The 16870-nt window shown below is 38.9% G+C and overlaps 1 protein-coding gene across 2 annotated transcripts in view; it reads right to left on the reverse strand.

Annotated features, from left to right (window-relative positions):
* GALNT18 (polypeptide N-acetylgalactosaminyltransferase 18) overlaps positions 1–5213 on the reverse strand; it is a 165115-nt gene extending 159902 nt beyond the window's left edge. For both annotated transcript variants that reach the window (XM_026850924.1, XM_026850923.1), the window contains exon 1: positions 5186–5213. In XM_026850924.1, coding sequence (XP_026706725.1) covers positions 5186–5204 — 19 coding nt within the window. In that variant the 5' untranslated portion in view covers positions 5205–5213. The remainder of the gene's footprint in view (positions 1–5185) is intronic.
* Between the last annotated feature and the right edge of the window lie 11657 nt (positions 5214–16870).

Below are 16870 nucleotides of genomic sequence, written 5' to 3' on the forward strand. Positions count from 1 at the left end.
GGGGGGGGGGGGGGAAATATCTCAGTCCTCTACTTACATATTAAAGCAGACATTCTTGAAATAGGAAACCTTAATGTACTCTGTAATTGAATCTGAAGAAGTTGAAGGTTCAATAAATGTCTTCTCTGCCACATCCCCTACCAGCTACACCAATGACACTTGCCATTTCCCTAGCGTACAGAATTGGTTAAGAAAGGGATAAAAAGGTGTTGAGACAGAGGCGAGAACAAGACAAACCTAAAGGGAAAACAACAGGCCACAAGCCTGTAATTTACAGTTACACCTGCAGAAAATAATGAGCCATTCTGCAGAGAGATCTGATTCATGTTCAGACTTCTGAAGTGTTTTAAGTAACAAGTTGTCCACGCGTTGCTGGCTTGCATTTCCAGCTTCTCACTACTGGCAACACATGCACTGAACACTGCAAAAACAACTGTTGGAAACTCAAGACTGTCAACTGCAAACATAGCAGACTCTGCAAAAACACTCCAAGCTCCTGAACATTTAACCTTCCAGTCTGAAAGGATGTAGTCCACATATTTTATCATCCCTCAGACTACGTTCTGTCAACCAAACAGAAAACAGACTCTAACGAAAAGATGATCTGGCCAGAAATGCAGCATGAATCAGCTTTCTCCAAAGAAAAAACAAATGAAAGTAAATGCTAAAAACATAAAGACATCAAGTTCCTGTAACCGAAGACAGGCAACATGTTCAGCTGCAACAATAATGGACTTTAAGAAAACACCTCAGTAAGTTTATAGTCTCATACTACACTTCTAGTGCTCTGATGTTCCAAATCAGTGTTGCATTCTGTCACAGGAGTGATAAGAAATACCTCTTGATCTTTCCAAATTAAAAACAAAAGTATTGCCACAGCACTAATGCCGCATTATTATTAAATTCTTCCAAGAGGGGCAAAAGGTATTTAAAGAGTGTCAAGGCCATGGACTGGTGTTGGGGGAACTTCCTGGCTCTCCTGACCCACTCTCTGCTCGGCAGCTGAGCTGGTCCCCCCATGCCCGCACCACCAAGCCCTGTGTAGAACAGCCGAGAGGGGCAAGAGCCACAGGCAGCGTGGCGGCCCACGCTGAGGCACAGCAGCACGGATTTACTGGTACTGCAGCTGCAGCACTGTGTATCACGGAGATCATTACAAACTTTTAGGCTTTACTTGACAATTTTGGTAAGAAAGGTGTCTTCATGCAGGGGTATATCACTAACTGTTAATCTCAGCAGAACACCTCCTGGACATGCAACATATCCAGGGAACTGCAAGTGAATTCATACCAACAAGATGTTTAATTACTGGGCACTTACATTAAAAGTTTTCCTGCTTCAAGACCACTGTTATGGGTAGAAGAGCACATTCTCCACTGCTCACAACCCCCTTCCATTTACTGGAGTCACCTCACTGTGATCAGCGATGCTGAGAAGAATCCAGATGGCTACAATCAATGTTTTCAATCAAATGCTATCCACTTACAATAATCTAAATTATTAGTAGCTGGTCACCTGAGGTAACCAAGATGCCATTCTTAGTAATGACTAAATTTTCTATGTTTGTAAGAGATGCTGAATGTGAACAAAAAACTCAGTTAACAGATGCTTTTTAACTTTGATGCTTTTTGCTCACTGAATACCTCCGAACCCATTCTCTTAGTATCTCCGTAAATCTCCTCTTTTGCCTTTTCTCATGATGTCCTCTATATTCAGAGCAGGTACTTAGCACTTGTCCAGAAATCATCCTTCTTCCCTGCATCTCCCTAGCACCACTTTTTCACAAATTCTTCTTAGGGTGCTGACATCTAGTACTGGTGTGGTCTCAGCCCACCCAACATACTGTTCCCATCTTTGTTGGCCTTAACATAGCTTACAGCAACACTGAGAGAATTCAGTCAGGATTCGGGTCCTTTCTTCATTTCTTCTAATAGGTCTCATGTAAACTTCCGCAGGCCGGTGCCTACTAACACTCCCAGAAAACAGCAATCACCAGGTCACAACCCAGTCTGCCACCTAACAAAATGAACAGAAGCCCAAAACCAGACTGGCATCCAATGGAGTATTCCGTACATTGCCAACTTTTGACATTTCAGAAAAAGGACAAGGAGAAAAAAGCATACATTCAAGCTACAAAAAGTTCACTCTCCCTCATAACTCTTCAGCTAATTTTTTCTTGGTCTCCAAGATTAGTTTAATCTTTATTTTACTCTAGAACGCGGATATAAACAGTTAAGACTAACAGAGAAATGGTGCGCTCTGCTCTTTCATGAGCTAAAAATAACTTATACTGTAAAAGGCTTCATAAATAAATCCTGAAGACCCTCTTAGGCCCCCACTCAAGTACATTTTCTAGGACCTTAATAAGGGCATGATGCAGAAACAATCTAGTCCATCAGCTTCTGCTGTGAATAACACTCGAGTACTCCACCCTCCAGAATTTCTGAGCATGTTAGAGGGGCTCATCCTTGCCACTATGTCCTCCTGCATACCTCAAATGACTTGCTAATGAGCTGTCCACTCTGTTTCTCTGTCTGCATAGTTCATGCAACATATTAAGCTAGAAAAGTAACAAAAAATTAGCATATTAAGACAAAGATTAAAAGGGGTATTTTGAGTAGGCATTTCATGTAACAAGATGCTTTTGCTTGGTGACAATTACTTTTCTTAGCTGATTTTTCCACTTACAACACTACTGCACAATCACTGACAAGGAATGGCAGGAAAGGATAACTAAACACAGGGACAGAAAAAAAAAGGCCCATCTTTAAATCATACTAGATCTTACGTTATTTCTTTTGGTTTCACAGATTCAAGAAAGATTTCCACAAAGCATAACTGTTCTAATAATTCTGCATTACTAAAACAAGCCAGTTTCAAAGTAACGTGGTATTGTGCACACTGATGCAATTAGCAGCGTTCAGAAAATTTGCTCATAATGCTATATCTCTTTAAAATAGGGGGAATAGGCATGAAGCCAACTACATAGTGCATAAGAGTACATTAGCAAGACCAAACAGTAGTAGTTACCCAGCTGCATGCTATTTGTTCCCTGTCTTCCAGGCCTCAGTCCAAAAGCCTTTCGACAGCAGCCTAACTTCATACTACTCAAAGTCAGAAAAAGCACTCAGCTATCTCAAAATGGAAATCAATACATACTTTACTGGATCAAGGCAGGCCTAAAATCCACAAATAATTATTCAAACACCTTTATTTCAATCATCTGTAACGAGTTACTTTCTGCAGTTTTGCTACCATAGGTTACGTAGACTATTCTGAGGGAAGAGTTGCAGGTTTTGTTTAGAAACATGTTTGAAGTTGTTCAAAATATTATTTTTTTATGTTTTCTAACATTAAGTATTTTCCAACATTTCATTTATCTCATCAGGGATATCAAATGAGAGGCATCACAATGCCACAATAACATTTGCTTTTTCAAAGAATTGTGATATCCTTTCCTCTCAAGCTCCTACAGATGAACGGTTAGCAGTGTCTTCCTTCACAGGTTCCCATATTTAATAAAAACGGATTCCCAATACACAGGATGAGAGAAAAAAATGGCATTGCAACAAGAGCAGTGAGACTATCTGCTCCAAATGCGGTGCACTGAGGCTTCTACATTTCTTCCAGGAACCAAGGGCAGTACGTTAGTAATAACAGCCCAAGGCAAACGGAAGAACATCACCAGCGTTCTCCTGCAGACATCAATGGCTGCTCAATCACATCGCTACTTACTTGTGGGGGTTTTTGCTATCTTTTGTAAAATTTAACGTACATATAGATGAAATATGTATGAGTGCATTACACGGCAAAATCTCAAGCAGGCTGTGTTTCTGTGCAAGCATTTATCTTCTCTACAGGAAACCTTTTACGTGTATACAGCCTTATCTTCTCATCCGTAGTGAAATCTCAGCAAAAAAACCCAGAGTTTTGCTAGTATTCTGGCTGATTTTCTTTTTAGCAAATATATTTTCATCCTTTGTGGCAGAGAGCAGGTTATATGAAAAGTATATGTGAAGAAATGCAATTTTGAGAAACAAAGAATAATAAAAGTCAAAGCCATAAAAAAGCCATTTGAAATAGAAGCCTAACAACATTTAAGACAGACTGTAGCTTAACTTCATTTACTCTTCATTCCTAAGCTTTAGAGATACTTGAGTCACGCCGTTCCGACTGAGAAAAATTCAGAGTACCTAGTGATGTATATTCAAAAGTCACTGAGACAGTAATGTCAATATAACATAATATAAAGCATCATCAAGAAAGCCACACTGAAGAGTGAGTCACCCTCTTCTGCATGCCATCCTTAGCTGCCAATGCTAGCATTAGCTATATAAAGAAAAATTAATATTAAACAATATGTTTAAATTAGAGTTTCTTTGAGCAAAATGTGAATAGGCACAGGTCAGATTTATAAGACACAGGGATGGAACACTGACCAGAAAACCCAAACAAAATTATTACTACCTTAGGTATTTTTACAAGTTAATGTGAAGAAGATCAGTGAAGTGCACTTTTATTGTCCATTAACCAGACTATCACATTTTTTTGTACAAAATATCACTGACTCCAAAAAGGAGACCTGGCAGAATAAATGTGCCAAAGCTTAGCTTTGGAGGTGATTGTCCAGTGTGGTAAGGAGCAGAAGTTTACACAGATTGAAGGGAGAGATTCAACAAGTTCAGGGCATGGAAAACCACATTAAACACAGAAACCACACTTATCTCAGTAAATTGATGGGCTGAAAATGGTCAGGTTTCAGACGGAAACGGAAGGCACTATCACGCATGCTCGCCCTGTTCTTGTTCTTCCTTCCTGTTGTTTATAGCTGCTGCTCAAGACAGGACATACTCTGTCTGATCTGGTACAGCCTTCTTACATTCTCAGGTTAGGAAAAGAGACATAACAGGAAAACAGACTGGACAGAAACAGTACGAAGAGCTCCATACCACTGCCTGCAAAAGATACAATCTGGGTGGAAGTCTCCAACATTTCCCATAATCTGTCATCTAACAACATTTGATTCAAAAATCACTTTCAAATCCAATGAAAGTTGGTGGCAATCTGACAAAGGTCAACTGCCCTCAGCCTGTCGCCATCTGAAGAGACAGATAAGGTGGCCTTCTGCGGGCTAACACGACTGTTGAAAGGAATTGTGCACAAAGCAAGGTCAATAATAAAGTACCTTCTAATCTTGTCTGCATTCTCTTCTGTCATCTCACCCATCCACTTGCTTGTTGCCTTTGCATACTATGATTTGTTTGTTGCAGTGTAAATTTTGTTCAGGGCAGGAACTGTCACTGATGTTTGCAGAGGGCTTTGCACAGCAGGTAGCATTTAGTAGAAGCCTCTGGCCTCTACCAAAACCAGAAATGACAGAAAATAAGACAGGACAGCAGCTGAGGGTAACAGCACCTTGGTTCTCTGAAAGGAGAATTAGACCTAAAGTGAGCAGTGGAAAGACTAATAATAATGCAGAAGGCATTTCACCTCTGACACATGGCTACACGTCTCACATCTTAGTCTCTTCTTAAAACTCACTTTCTGCGAAAGGTAACTTGTTTACGTTCCACAGCTTCATTTATTCTATCTTAACAAAAATTAGCTGTATAATGAAGTCCAAGTTTAGTTTTTATGGTTAACAATGCTCATCATCTCCAGCAACGTCCCAATTTCTCTCCTGATTGCTTCTCTCTTCCATGTATCTTGCTGATCCGTTTTGTCTTCAGCCTACCTGAATATAGTAAATCCATCAAAAGGGCTCTTCTTTTTCTAAGTGTAAGGTAAACCTAAGACCTGAGAGACTGTTAATTCACTTTAATTCACATTAATGCACAGAAGGCAATGAAACTGGCACAGTAACAGAGCATCACAGTAACACAAGGGGAGCTCTGCTGCCACTGACTCCAAATGAAGGGGTTTTTTGTAGCCTTGTGTTCACAGAATTTCTAACTTCAATATTCTGCAGTTTTCTTTACTGCTCACACAAAAATCCTGGTTTGGTGTTTCCTCAGATCTCAGTTTGGTTTAGCATTCTTACATCTCAAGAAGCAAGTACAAAAATTAGCCAGGGAACACTGTTTTGTCTCTGGTCAGAATGTTCAGAAACAATTTCAGAAGAAACACTATGGTCTCTCTCTAAAACACATCACAGGAAAAATGTTTTCAGTGTTTAAGAAAAAAAGATCTTGCTGCTCATCTTGGTTTCCATCATAATATACTAAAAAGTAAAAATAACACACTCCTAAACTTAGCTACTTTGACAACACTGTTCATGCAACATTTCTACTTCTTCCGATGATATACTTAGTAAGTCAGAGATGTTAATTTCCCTAAATTCTCATATACCAGTGCACAAATTAAGGACTCATGTAATTTCATCCATCTTTGTCAAGTTACACCAATTCACATTAACTCTAAATTTGTCTTACAACTCAACACTGTTCTCTCATATAGCTCTCAGATTTCTCAACAGCTTTCTTTAGAAATACTTTCAAAATATCATTAAGTTTCTGGGCCTTATTATTCTTCAAATCCCATCTGGGCCACATTTCTTACATGTTATGAAATAGAAGTAGATGCCAACAGCTTTGTATGAATGTAACATCACAGAATGTTCTTGAAATTGGTGTTACTGACCCTATTATCTAGGTAAAATCAAACAAGAGTTGCACGGCAGAGGGGAATTAAGCTCTCAATCTCAGTTAAACAAAACCCAAATCATCTTCCCCTCTTTCTAAACTCTGAGATTTGTGTACACGCAAACTTTTGGAGAAGAACCCACAGAAATCTATTCTCAAATCCTCTGGCCTACAAGGTCTGAAAATGACATGGCTAAAGAGAACTTGTCTGATTTGTCTCCCAGACACAGTATGCTAATTTTTTTCTTCACTCCTACTCTTGTTTCATACAAAGATTTTTCTTTCCAGTGGCATAAAAGTTAGTATATCTTCTTCTGTCATAAACAGCATTTTTAGCATACTTTTAAATAATAAAAGAGCAGAAAGGGGAATATTGCCTGGGTTTTTAGTTATTAGCAGTTTTTAACTCTCTTTCTCTCTGTTCCTATTTTGAAGATCATCCATAAACCTCTCTGAAATAAGTGCAAGCAATCACAGAAGTAAAAATTGTGATCCTCTTCAGATCTAAAGTCTTCACTCTCCGCTACACAGTCTTTTTGTAATACTTTAAAGAAACAAACATTGTGATTTAAAAAATAAGAGCAGATATTGTTTGCCTGTGGAAGGCAATTAGACAGCAACAAGCAACAGCCACATGGTCAAACTAAGCACATTAGTTTATGAACCAACTGGTGAATAAAATGAAAAGACTCAGTTGCCAAGTGAACAAAATGACAAAAAAGCTTTCAAAGCAGCCTTATTAAAAGCTCTAGAATACCTCATGCTATGAGAGGGAAAATGACAGCAAGAAATTTAAAACCCAAAAGGTAGAGTGGATTATAGTTAACACTGACAACCTGAAGACTATTACTATTTCCAAAATAAAATGTATTATCTCACTTGATTTAGTAACATCCATGACCAAAAGTAGTAAATAAACAAAGCAAACTCTGAACTAAGCTTTCATTCTTCCTCTCTTGCCCTCCTGTTTTAGAAACGCAGAGCTCTGGCTCCCTCCCCAAGCTCTGCCAAAGTGGTAACTAAAATTGATTTCTGAAGCCTCAGGCAAAACACTCCCATGGGTTTGTTTCCTTATGGTAGCAGAAACTTGGGATGGATGCCCTAAGTGAGCACAGATTGCCAGACTGGTGAACAGCTATGGAATTTGCACCTCTATTTCCCCGAGCAGGCTGGGAAGCAGAGCTGACAATGCAGCTCGGCTTGTCTGCCGGGAGGTGGGAACAATAGGCACCATCTGGCCTGTCTCGTTCAGAAGTGCAAGAACGTGAAATGCAGGATCCAGAGTACCAGAACATTACTGCAGTGGGGAGCTGAATCCATACTGATTAGCCCAGTATTAGGGTTCACCTCATACAGGTACTACCGTGGGCCTGAGCTGAGAGAAAGTTTCCATTTCAGATGAGTGATTTCTGCTGTCCCCACACCAGGCTTGGCACCAATGATGTACACTGAAACGCCCAGTAATGATAACGCACTGCTTGTCAAACGCCGTATAGCTGGTCTGTCACCACTCACAAGAATCCAGTGATCCGATCGGATGTCAGACTCTTAAAAATTGTATACAGAGAAATAATAATTTTTAAAAAATTTCTTGGCATTTACACATCACTTAAGTAACATATCCAGGAATTGCACTCATTTAAGAGCTGCAAATTTACAAACTGAATGCATTTGCCCTATGGGTGCACTGAGACAATTTATTTTACACAGCTCTTATTATAACACAGAAGTCAAGAATTAATCCAGAGCATAACAAAGCCATAAGAAAAATTCAAAGATCACACTAACTTCATTTACTGGTTACAGCTGCTGTCAAGCTCCTCAGCTTAAAACTGGTAATAAGAAATTATGATAAAACTTGGGAAGGAAAACGTTTATGTTAACATAGGGTAGTTTTAGGACTCATCTGTTGCACGTTCTTAAGCAATGCTATTCAGCATATTTTGTAATTCAAAAAAATTACAAGATAGTAATTTTCTTTAGCCTCCCCATTTCATCATCCAGATCTCTCACTTTAGTCCAGATATTTGTGTTGCAGCTTCTCCAAAGCAGAAAACACAAATGGCCAAAGGGTTCAGTCTTTGGACAGGGATCAAACGATAGCTCAGCTACCAATGTTTGTCTCCAGCTGACTGCTGTGAAGGAATGAAGCATCAGACACTATAAGGAGAACCCTAAACATATTTTCAAACACGGGGCAGGATTTTTTGCATCCCCACAGCAAATTTTTTTAATTTTATTTGCATGTGGACATTCAGTACCATTACTGAAATAAAATAATGCAGTAATTAGGACATATTTATCTGACCAAAGGAAGGTAATTTGCCTTCATTTTTCATAATGGAATCAGAGGGGTAATAGGTGAGAAAAAAAGTGAATATTGACCCTGTCAGAACTCTTCTTTCCAAAGCAATGAAAAAAAACATTCTTTCAAAGAAACATGGGGTTGAGCCAGCAAATTTAGCATTTGCATAATAAAGTCCCTGCAGGTTAAACACTATAGAGTAAATTACTGTAAGAAAATACTCCATAGAGAGGACAATTTTTCTGGAACACTCTCTGCAGAACAACTCAAGAGTGAAGATACATAAAATATGTCATTATTCATAGAAATGATGGATACAGATCCATAGATGAAATGTGAGGAAATACATGAAAACACCTTCATATAGAAGAATATATTATCTGTCTATATGAATATTATAACATATCAATATTAATAGCAATATAGTTATATGTATACATATATATATATATATATATAAATTTGTCAGTAACATGAAGAAAAGTGATGCAAAAGTGCAGTGCAATGAGCAATCATTTTCTAGGCAAAAGCTCAGCAGGTAAAAGACATGAAGCCCCAAGAAATGTTAAAGAAAAGCTCCAGTGCCTTTTTTCACACCATCGCATTAGATTAGCAGTGTAAAGAACTGCAAGCAGAGAAAAGGTTGAATATGGAAATCAATATTCTCAGTCAAAACAATAAGGAGAGACTATCAGGCTTATGGAATACAGCTGCAGCTCTGTATATTAACTCAGACATGCTGCTGTCAGTGTCCAGTGACAGTGAAAACAAGGATTGACTTGTTTTCCTCCGCACTGTCAAAGACTGGCTGTATTTTACTTAACACCCCTGTAAGCCTTTGGGAAATATGCTTACAGCACCTCTTTCACTAACTTAAAATCTGAGAAACTCAGCTTTCCAGCAAGGCAGAAGGATGACAGAATAATTCATCAGAATACTTAATAAATACCATGTACACACACAAAAAAATAAATTCACACATCCCTCCTTTAAGACTCTAATATGAATTTCCAAATATTTTGCTAATATTGATCACAAAACCAGCAGTAGCAGCATCCTCGAACTACAGTACATGGTAAACTTATTCCATATGTCAGATGGGAGTTTTCTATTCCATTTTCTTCCTGAGCAGTATGTTGACACTAGGTGCTGCCTGGCACTGCCAGTTTAACTCTCGTGAGAATCTCATTCAACTCCACAGATCTGAGAAAATCTTTTATGGACGTAAATCTCAAGGACCAATTTAAACACAGCTACAAATTTACACTCACTACATCTGGGAAGATCCCCATCACAAACTGTGGAAGGAAAAATAACTCCACCCCACCCACTCTCCTCTCAAAAACCCAACAAACCCAACTTGACAGTTCTAATTAATCCCTTCTTTCCTCAGAAGCTGAAAAATCACCAGTTATAACGGAATAGGGAGTTTATTACTAGTCTTCAAATACAGTCTATGGAAGCTTTGAGAGTTCACTAATTCTCAGAAATTTTTATGGTGATTTACAATTACCAAGTATAGAGTCCTACAATAAACAAGTGAAAAAGTAGACTGAGTTTCTTCTTACAAATTGCTTACCCAAAATTTTGCCCAAAAATAAATGCCATTGGATATGTACTAAGAGTTTGAGAAACTGAATAGGTCAATTACTTTTATTTTGTACTGGAATTTTCATGTTTAGCCACTGAAAAAAAGTTAAATAGTAATGTCAGACAAAATAAATGCCCCTTTTTTCCACAAGGTTCCTTTTTCGCTGTAACTTTAATTTTCACTTTGTAATATTTCCAAATACAGTAAGAAAGAACGCAACATTCCAGCTACTATTCCTTTGCAGAAGTTGAAAACTAAAAAGTGGCCTGACCATTTAAAAATATTATATTTTAAAAAAAACTATACACACCAACATCTATAAAATGGAAAACAACACAGGCCATTGGGATTTTCTTCATAAAACTATTTGTTTTCCTTTTTTTTTTCTTTTTACTATCTTAACCAAGCATGAAACTTGAATCATTTGTACAGCAGGTGTTACTGATTTGCACTTCCACCGAGGTATCTGTACTATCAAACCAATTCCACTTTTCTGATAACCAGCATCAGGTATTTAACTTGCTGTGCAAGTGCCTTTGGGTAATTCAGTGCAGCCAGGAAGCACACCCTTACAGTGGTATTTTGAAAACAGAAGCAAGGTTGAACCAAAAAACAACTCTAGAGCTTCAGTAAAGTCAGGGTGCAGGTCTGGGGTTTGTGTGTGGTTTTGATTTGAAACACTGGTGTAATTATGGTTTCCATTCAACTTGGCTGGGTATTCACTCCTTAATACACCTTTGATAAAGTTACAGAACACATCAATTTTCATCTCCTTGCCTATGCCACTGCTCTATTACTTTTTGCCACCATTTCCCAAACAATACAACAGCCAAGCAACATTAACAGTAGGAAGCTGAAGAGAGCAAAGCAGAGAGGGCCTGGCCTTCCCTCCTAAGCGTGCTAATGATCCGTCTGCTCACTGATGGGTGCCCTGCCAGCAGTCACCCTGATTTCAGAGAGAATGCTTTCATCAGACACCAGCATCTACAAGGGGACTGTACAAGAACTTCTGAAAGCAGAGCAACTAAGCTGTTTTAGCAGCCAACCACAGCCCTTTAGCCTCCTCGCCACATCCTAAGCTGTTATACTTGGCAATGACTACACACTGGGTAAAACTGGGCCTTTTCTCCTTCTTTGCCAGGTAACACGGCCACAGAGAAATGACTGTAAAGCAGGACAAACCCCAGCTGGTAAAAGCAAACTGAACTATCTCAGACTGGTTCAGACTACAGCAAAACACGTGAGCGGTCAGTGCTCACTGTTCTGGATCGGTCTGCAAGGCTTAGCAGGAACTGGGTTAGTTACATAAACCCTAATTCAAAAAGGATTTCAGCCTCATTGTCTGGTTCAGTTAACACAATTACAGAAGAAGCTTTGTCAATACACTGAAAAGATTTATTCTTTGTAAATGTTCCTGTTGCATTTAGAGTCAGAAGGGAATTAGGACAGAGACAAATGGTGCCCACTGTTTAGACAAAGTTTCCAAAAAAGACCCAGAGATGCAGAGGAGTTTGGGTTCCTGCTGACACAGCACAAATGGTGAGGAAGTGAATTCTACTAAATTTGCAATGGGGAAAATAAAAAACCCCATGCTTTTTCCTCAAGAGCTGTCAGAATTTACTCTGTTGAGTGAAATGCAGGAGTTTTATGAGATATAACTTTGAAAAGTTTTTAGTTAAAGCTGCTACAAAAGCCTAGAGTGACTGTCCATTTACTTTAAACCATGAAAGCATTTTATGCAAACAGATTGATTAGAAGAGCACAAAGAACAAAAAAGCTGTGGTATTCTCAGCTTTCATTGGTTTGAATGCCTCAGGAGGTGTGCAAGTAAGCAAAAAGCATCAAAGAAAAAGCTGTAGACTCTGTCACAATATGATCTGCTAGCCAGCACACCTTCTTTAACATACACATATCCTGCCCCACAGCATATGCAATCAGCACACTGTCCACAGAAAACCTGTCTGATCCCCCCAGAGTAAGAAAAGGAGAAATCCAACTTCAGCACATGTTACTGGACTTTACAATCCAAGCCTAAATATCTCCTAAGTTATCCATCTTTCACTTGTTCAAGGCACGGTCTATTCTACAGCCAGGAGCTGGACCCTGCCTGCCTCAGGTTACACCGAGAAGGAAACGGGCAAGAGCTTTGGTTAAAACTTGTGGAATTAGGTAAAATATAGTATCAAGGCAAATAACTTTGATATTGAATGTGTGTTAATATTCAAATCCATAGTGCTGTTCCCTCTCACACACATTGTTTAAAAGCTATTTTGACTAGGGAAGGAGGAGTTGTGCTGTTTTATGGAAACATACAGTCAATTCCTACATGCAAGGTCTGCTGGCTGTAAGAGACTTCTGGGGCACAAGTTTGCAAGTAGGTTCTGTGAAAAAAATAAAAACCAAACAAAAACAAAACTGAAAAATCATGTATATCAATCTTAATTATAATGGCTGAATAAGATTTCATCTCTCTCCAATCTTTGGCATACTTGAAACTCACAGCATTGCTATTTCTAGTGGTACTACCAAGTGCTACTGACGGTCTACAGGTAGCTATATACCTATGGAAGACACAGACATTATTAACAGAGCACACCAGTCAGAACAGAGAAACTGCTTCAGAGCAGCTTGACTTCAAGTTTCCTATCTGCCATATTCAGTAACTGTCATGCATGCCAAACTGACCGGCATGTCTCTCACTTGGGGCCTAGAAGTGCTCTCGTACAAAATGCATTACCACATTCATCATGGGTCTCTTAAGTATTCTTCTCAGAATGTAAAAGACACTTTTCAATTTTCACATACAACACTTCTATAATTATAAATCGATGAACATTCTTGCTCTCCAGTAGTGGTCATAGCACAGCTCTTGATGACCACAAAGAGATTCACCTGTCGCACGCGGCAAAATCTACTCCCTGTTTCGTCATTACATTCCTCTATCATCACTATTCTTTTCCAACCAGAACCGTAATTAATAGACTTTGATCAGTCAGAAGACTTGGAGGATCAGAATGACAAAGTAAAAACACAGAACTGAGAGAGGAGCCAGCAGCTAACCACTGTAAAAGCACACCAGTGACTATTAGGATTGTCATATAAGAAATTATCATTCTCTCGTGAAAACAGGCAAAAATTTTTCTTTTGGGGATTTCACATGTCTATGGCAGAACACAGAACTGATGCCAACCTTAAGACAGACTTTCTGTGATCACTTGAACCAACCTCTGGGTTTCTGTTTTTAGAATTCTGAAACTCTTTAAAGTTCTTCAGAGAAAAAAAAAAAAGTGGAATTGCCTGGATACCTCTGAGAAAAGTAGAATGACATGTAAGGCAGCTGTGGGAGTATTAGCAGATCCTGAGAGTAAAGATAAAACAAGAAAAAGTACACACTACTTTGAGCCTTAGAAAGTCTGGATTTAACTCAAAGGAAAGCAGGCTGAGGGTTCCGAGTCACTGCAATGGAACGCTATGCTAACTGAACTACAAAGCCATGAAACTTGGTTTCTCTTCACACCAAATGACACTAAACATGAATTTCACCGTGGGATGAAGTTCAGCTGCTCAACCTACAAAGCACCATTTTTTGGCATTATGTTTGTACTGCCAAAAACACTGTCTACTTCATTTTAACACATTTTCACCACCTTGAAAGCTAGCAGGAGAGTATCACCTTCAAAAACTAATGTGCTCAAAACACTATGAGTAAAATTATCTTCCAAGAACAACAAAGCTCTGGCTGCATTTTTAGTTTAAATATGGCTGCATTTGTTGTCACAAATCCGGTTATTTCTTTGTAGTGTGACTTCCTATCCCTATGGTTTTAGCCACATAGACAAATTCCAGGAATAAGATACAGCTCATCAGTAGCAAACTACCTCAGTGCTAAAAAGGGAAATAAAGGAGGTCTGTTAATAGTAACTAACCATGACAGAAGAGCTGGTAAGGGAAAAAAAAAAAATCTTAAGTTTAAAAAGAGAGTAAACTCCTCTTTCAGAAATGAGAACATAGTTTCTCAAGAGCCCCACTGTATGAGTGGAAGTAGTAGGGTACTGGGATTCCTGTGGAAGAGCTATGGATGGAGTCTCAATTCAAGCAGACATAAACTGGGACATGACATAGCCATTTACTAAGCTAACAGTTGCTCTTTAGAAGCCCAGTTTTCCCTTGATATATTGCAGCCTTTAAGATCAAGCTATTTGAATTTACTCTCAGAATTTTTAGCCTGTGGGCTTACTGGTGTCACAGCTATTTTAAAATAGAAATCAGCATTGCACAGAGATAAGGCCACTGCAGCATAAACACCTGCCAGCCAAACTGACAGCTCTTCAAAGACGTCTCCGGACACCAATCCCAAAAGAGCTAATAGCAGCTGAATTAAGCTGGAGGTTCACAACCAGGCCATGTGAAGGGCCCAGCGCATACAGACAGCTACCTCCCTCACCCTGAAGTTCCACTGTCAACAGGGTTCAGAAAAGCAAATTAATATATGATCAAATTCCTGCAGCTTGCAAATAATTTTTCACGTGAGTTAATTACTCAGTAACAATCTACAAATCATGTCCTAAATTTATTGCACACAACTTGATTTGTCAGTCGTATCATTATCCAAACACCAGTCAAGCATACCTGTAACACAGTATTACTGCCACATCAGCAGCCTCCACAGCCACCACGAGCTTCCTAAGCCAAACAGAGACAAATGTAACGTGGTGGCATCTGGCTGATAGCAGTGGTGTGACATTACGGTCGAGTTGAGCAATGACAAGTATGCATTTTCTGTACTGATCTCAAAATATACCTGTCTATGAATCAACAGAGAAGTACAAAACCAAAATTAAAAGTATCTTCTAGTTACAGTGAGTAGCTTTCTACAAAACCGTCACACTCCCAACTCAGCGAACCCAACTGCTCTGAACATTCCCTCAGCGTTTTTAATTAAATAGCGACATCAAATAAAAAGAAAAGTTTTCTCAATTTGAACTAAATCAGCAAGTCCTTTCACGTAACCATAACAGGGAAATGACAGGATTAGTGTTGCACTCCCTGCCTTCTCGTGTTCTTCCTTAATCAGCTGCTTCACCACATGTAAAATGAGGCCACGCTTCTTCAAACAACTCTTTTCTGAGACCACTATCTACTTAAAAATTTATGCAAGGCTATTAAGTTTTACAATGGTAAAAGGGTTAGAGTGCAATAGACATGTCAACCGCAAGACTCTTCAGGGCAAAATTCACATATTTCACTTATTACTACCAAAATAAGCTGAATGCTAAAAGAAACAACTTATTTAAGCCAAATAATACCATTTTGTGTATCTTTTAAAACAAATGAAGCCTTTAAATTACATACTGCCTTCTCTGTTACTTTATTATTCCCTCATATCATAGAAACGTTTAGGTTGGAAAAAGACCATTAAGAGATTAAGTCCAACTGTAAACCTAATACTGCCAAGTCCACTACTAAACCATGTCTCCATTGATACAAAGATATGTAAATCCAGTCAGAGCAGTGATACTGCATCTGGGATACTGTAAAGAGATGTAAGACAGGAAACCAAGGACTGAGTAGTATGGTAACGAGCAAGAGAACACAGGGCAGACACAGAATTTCTCAGGAAATACGTTTAAAAAACAGTTTTCCTGGGTTCCTCCATGACACAGACATTTAATACAAAAAAAGTGGTTGTTAATAATTCTATAATTTGGCAGCAAAAATTAATAAAAAAGTGGCTGAGTGGCCTGAAACTGAGGACCCACCAGGCAAGCAACAGAAAGTTCTCATCTTGCAACAGGAAACCGAACCAACAGGGTCATGAACAGGAAGCTACTCACAAGCAGCACTGGTTGTGTGGTCAAACACAATCTTGTTGCTCACTTTAATTTGGCAACATATCAAAGTATTCCATATGACTGGAGAAGTCCAGTCTTACTTGTTCTTACTGCCCACCCATGATGACTGCTGTAGCACATGACCTGGAACACCATGAAAAATAAGACTGAACAGGGAATATCCTACCACCTTATGTAACCAAAGCAGAACCTGAACATACAGGTTTGCTCCATTATCCTGAGGTACTCCACCACAGCTACAGTAGCTGCACATCCACCCCTCAATGAAAATAAATGCTGAAGCACCTTCCTGCTTTGGGAGACCAGACAGTAGCATATCCAGCTGTTTGAACATCTCTATGTGGTGGTTAACATCCTTTTGTTTTACCATCTTCTGCTCCGCAAGTTTCATGATTCTGGTATATCAGAGCTCAAAAGAAATGCTGGATAATGTGAAAAAAAATGTAGCTATATTAAAATTTAATGCTTTAGAAACTGAGTT

The sequence above is a fragment of the Athene cunicularia genome (genome assembly GCF_003259725.1).
Source record: "Athene cunicularia isolate RWA chromosome 5 unlocalized genomic scaffold, athCun1 chr5_part3, whole genome shotgun sequence".
NCBI lineage: Eukaryota > Metazoa > Chordata > Aves > Strigiformes > Strigidae > Athene > Athene cunicularia.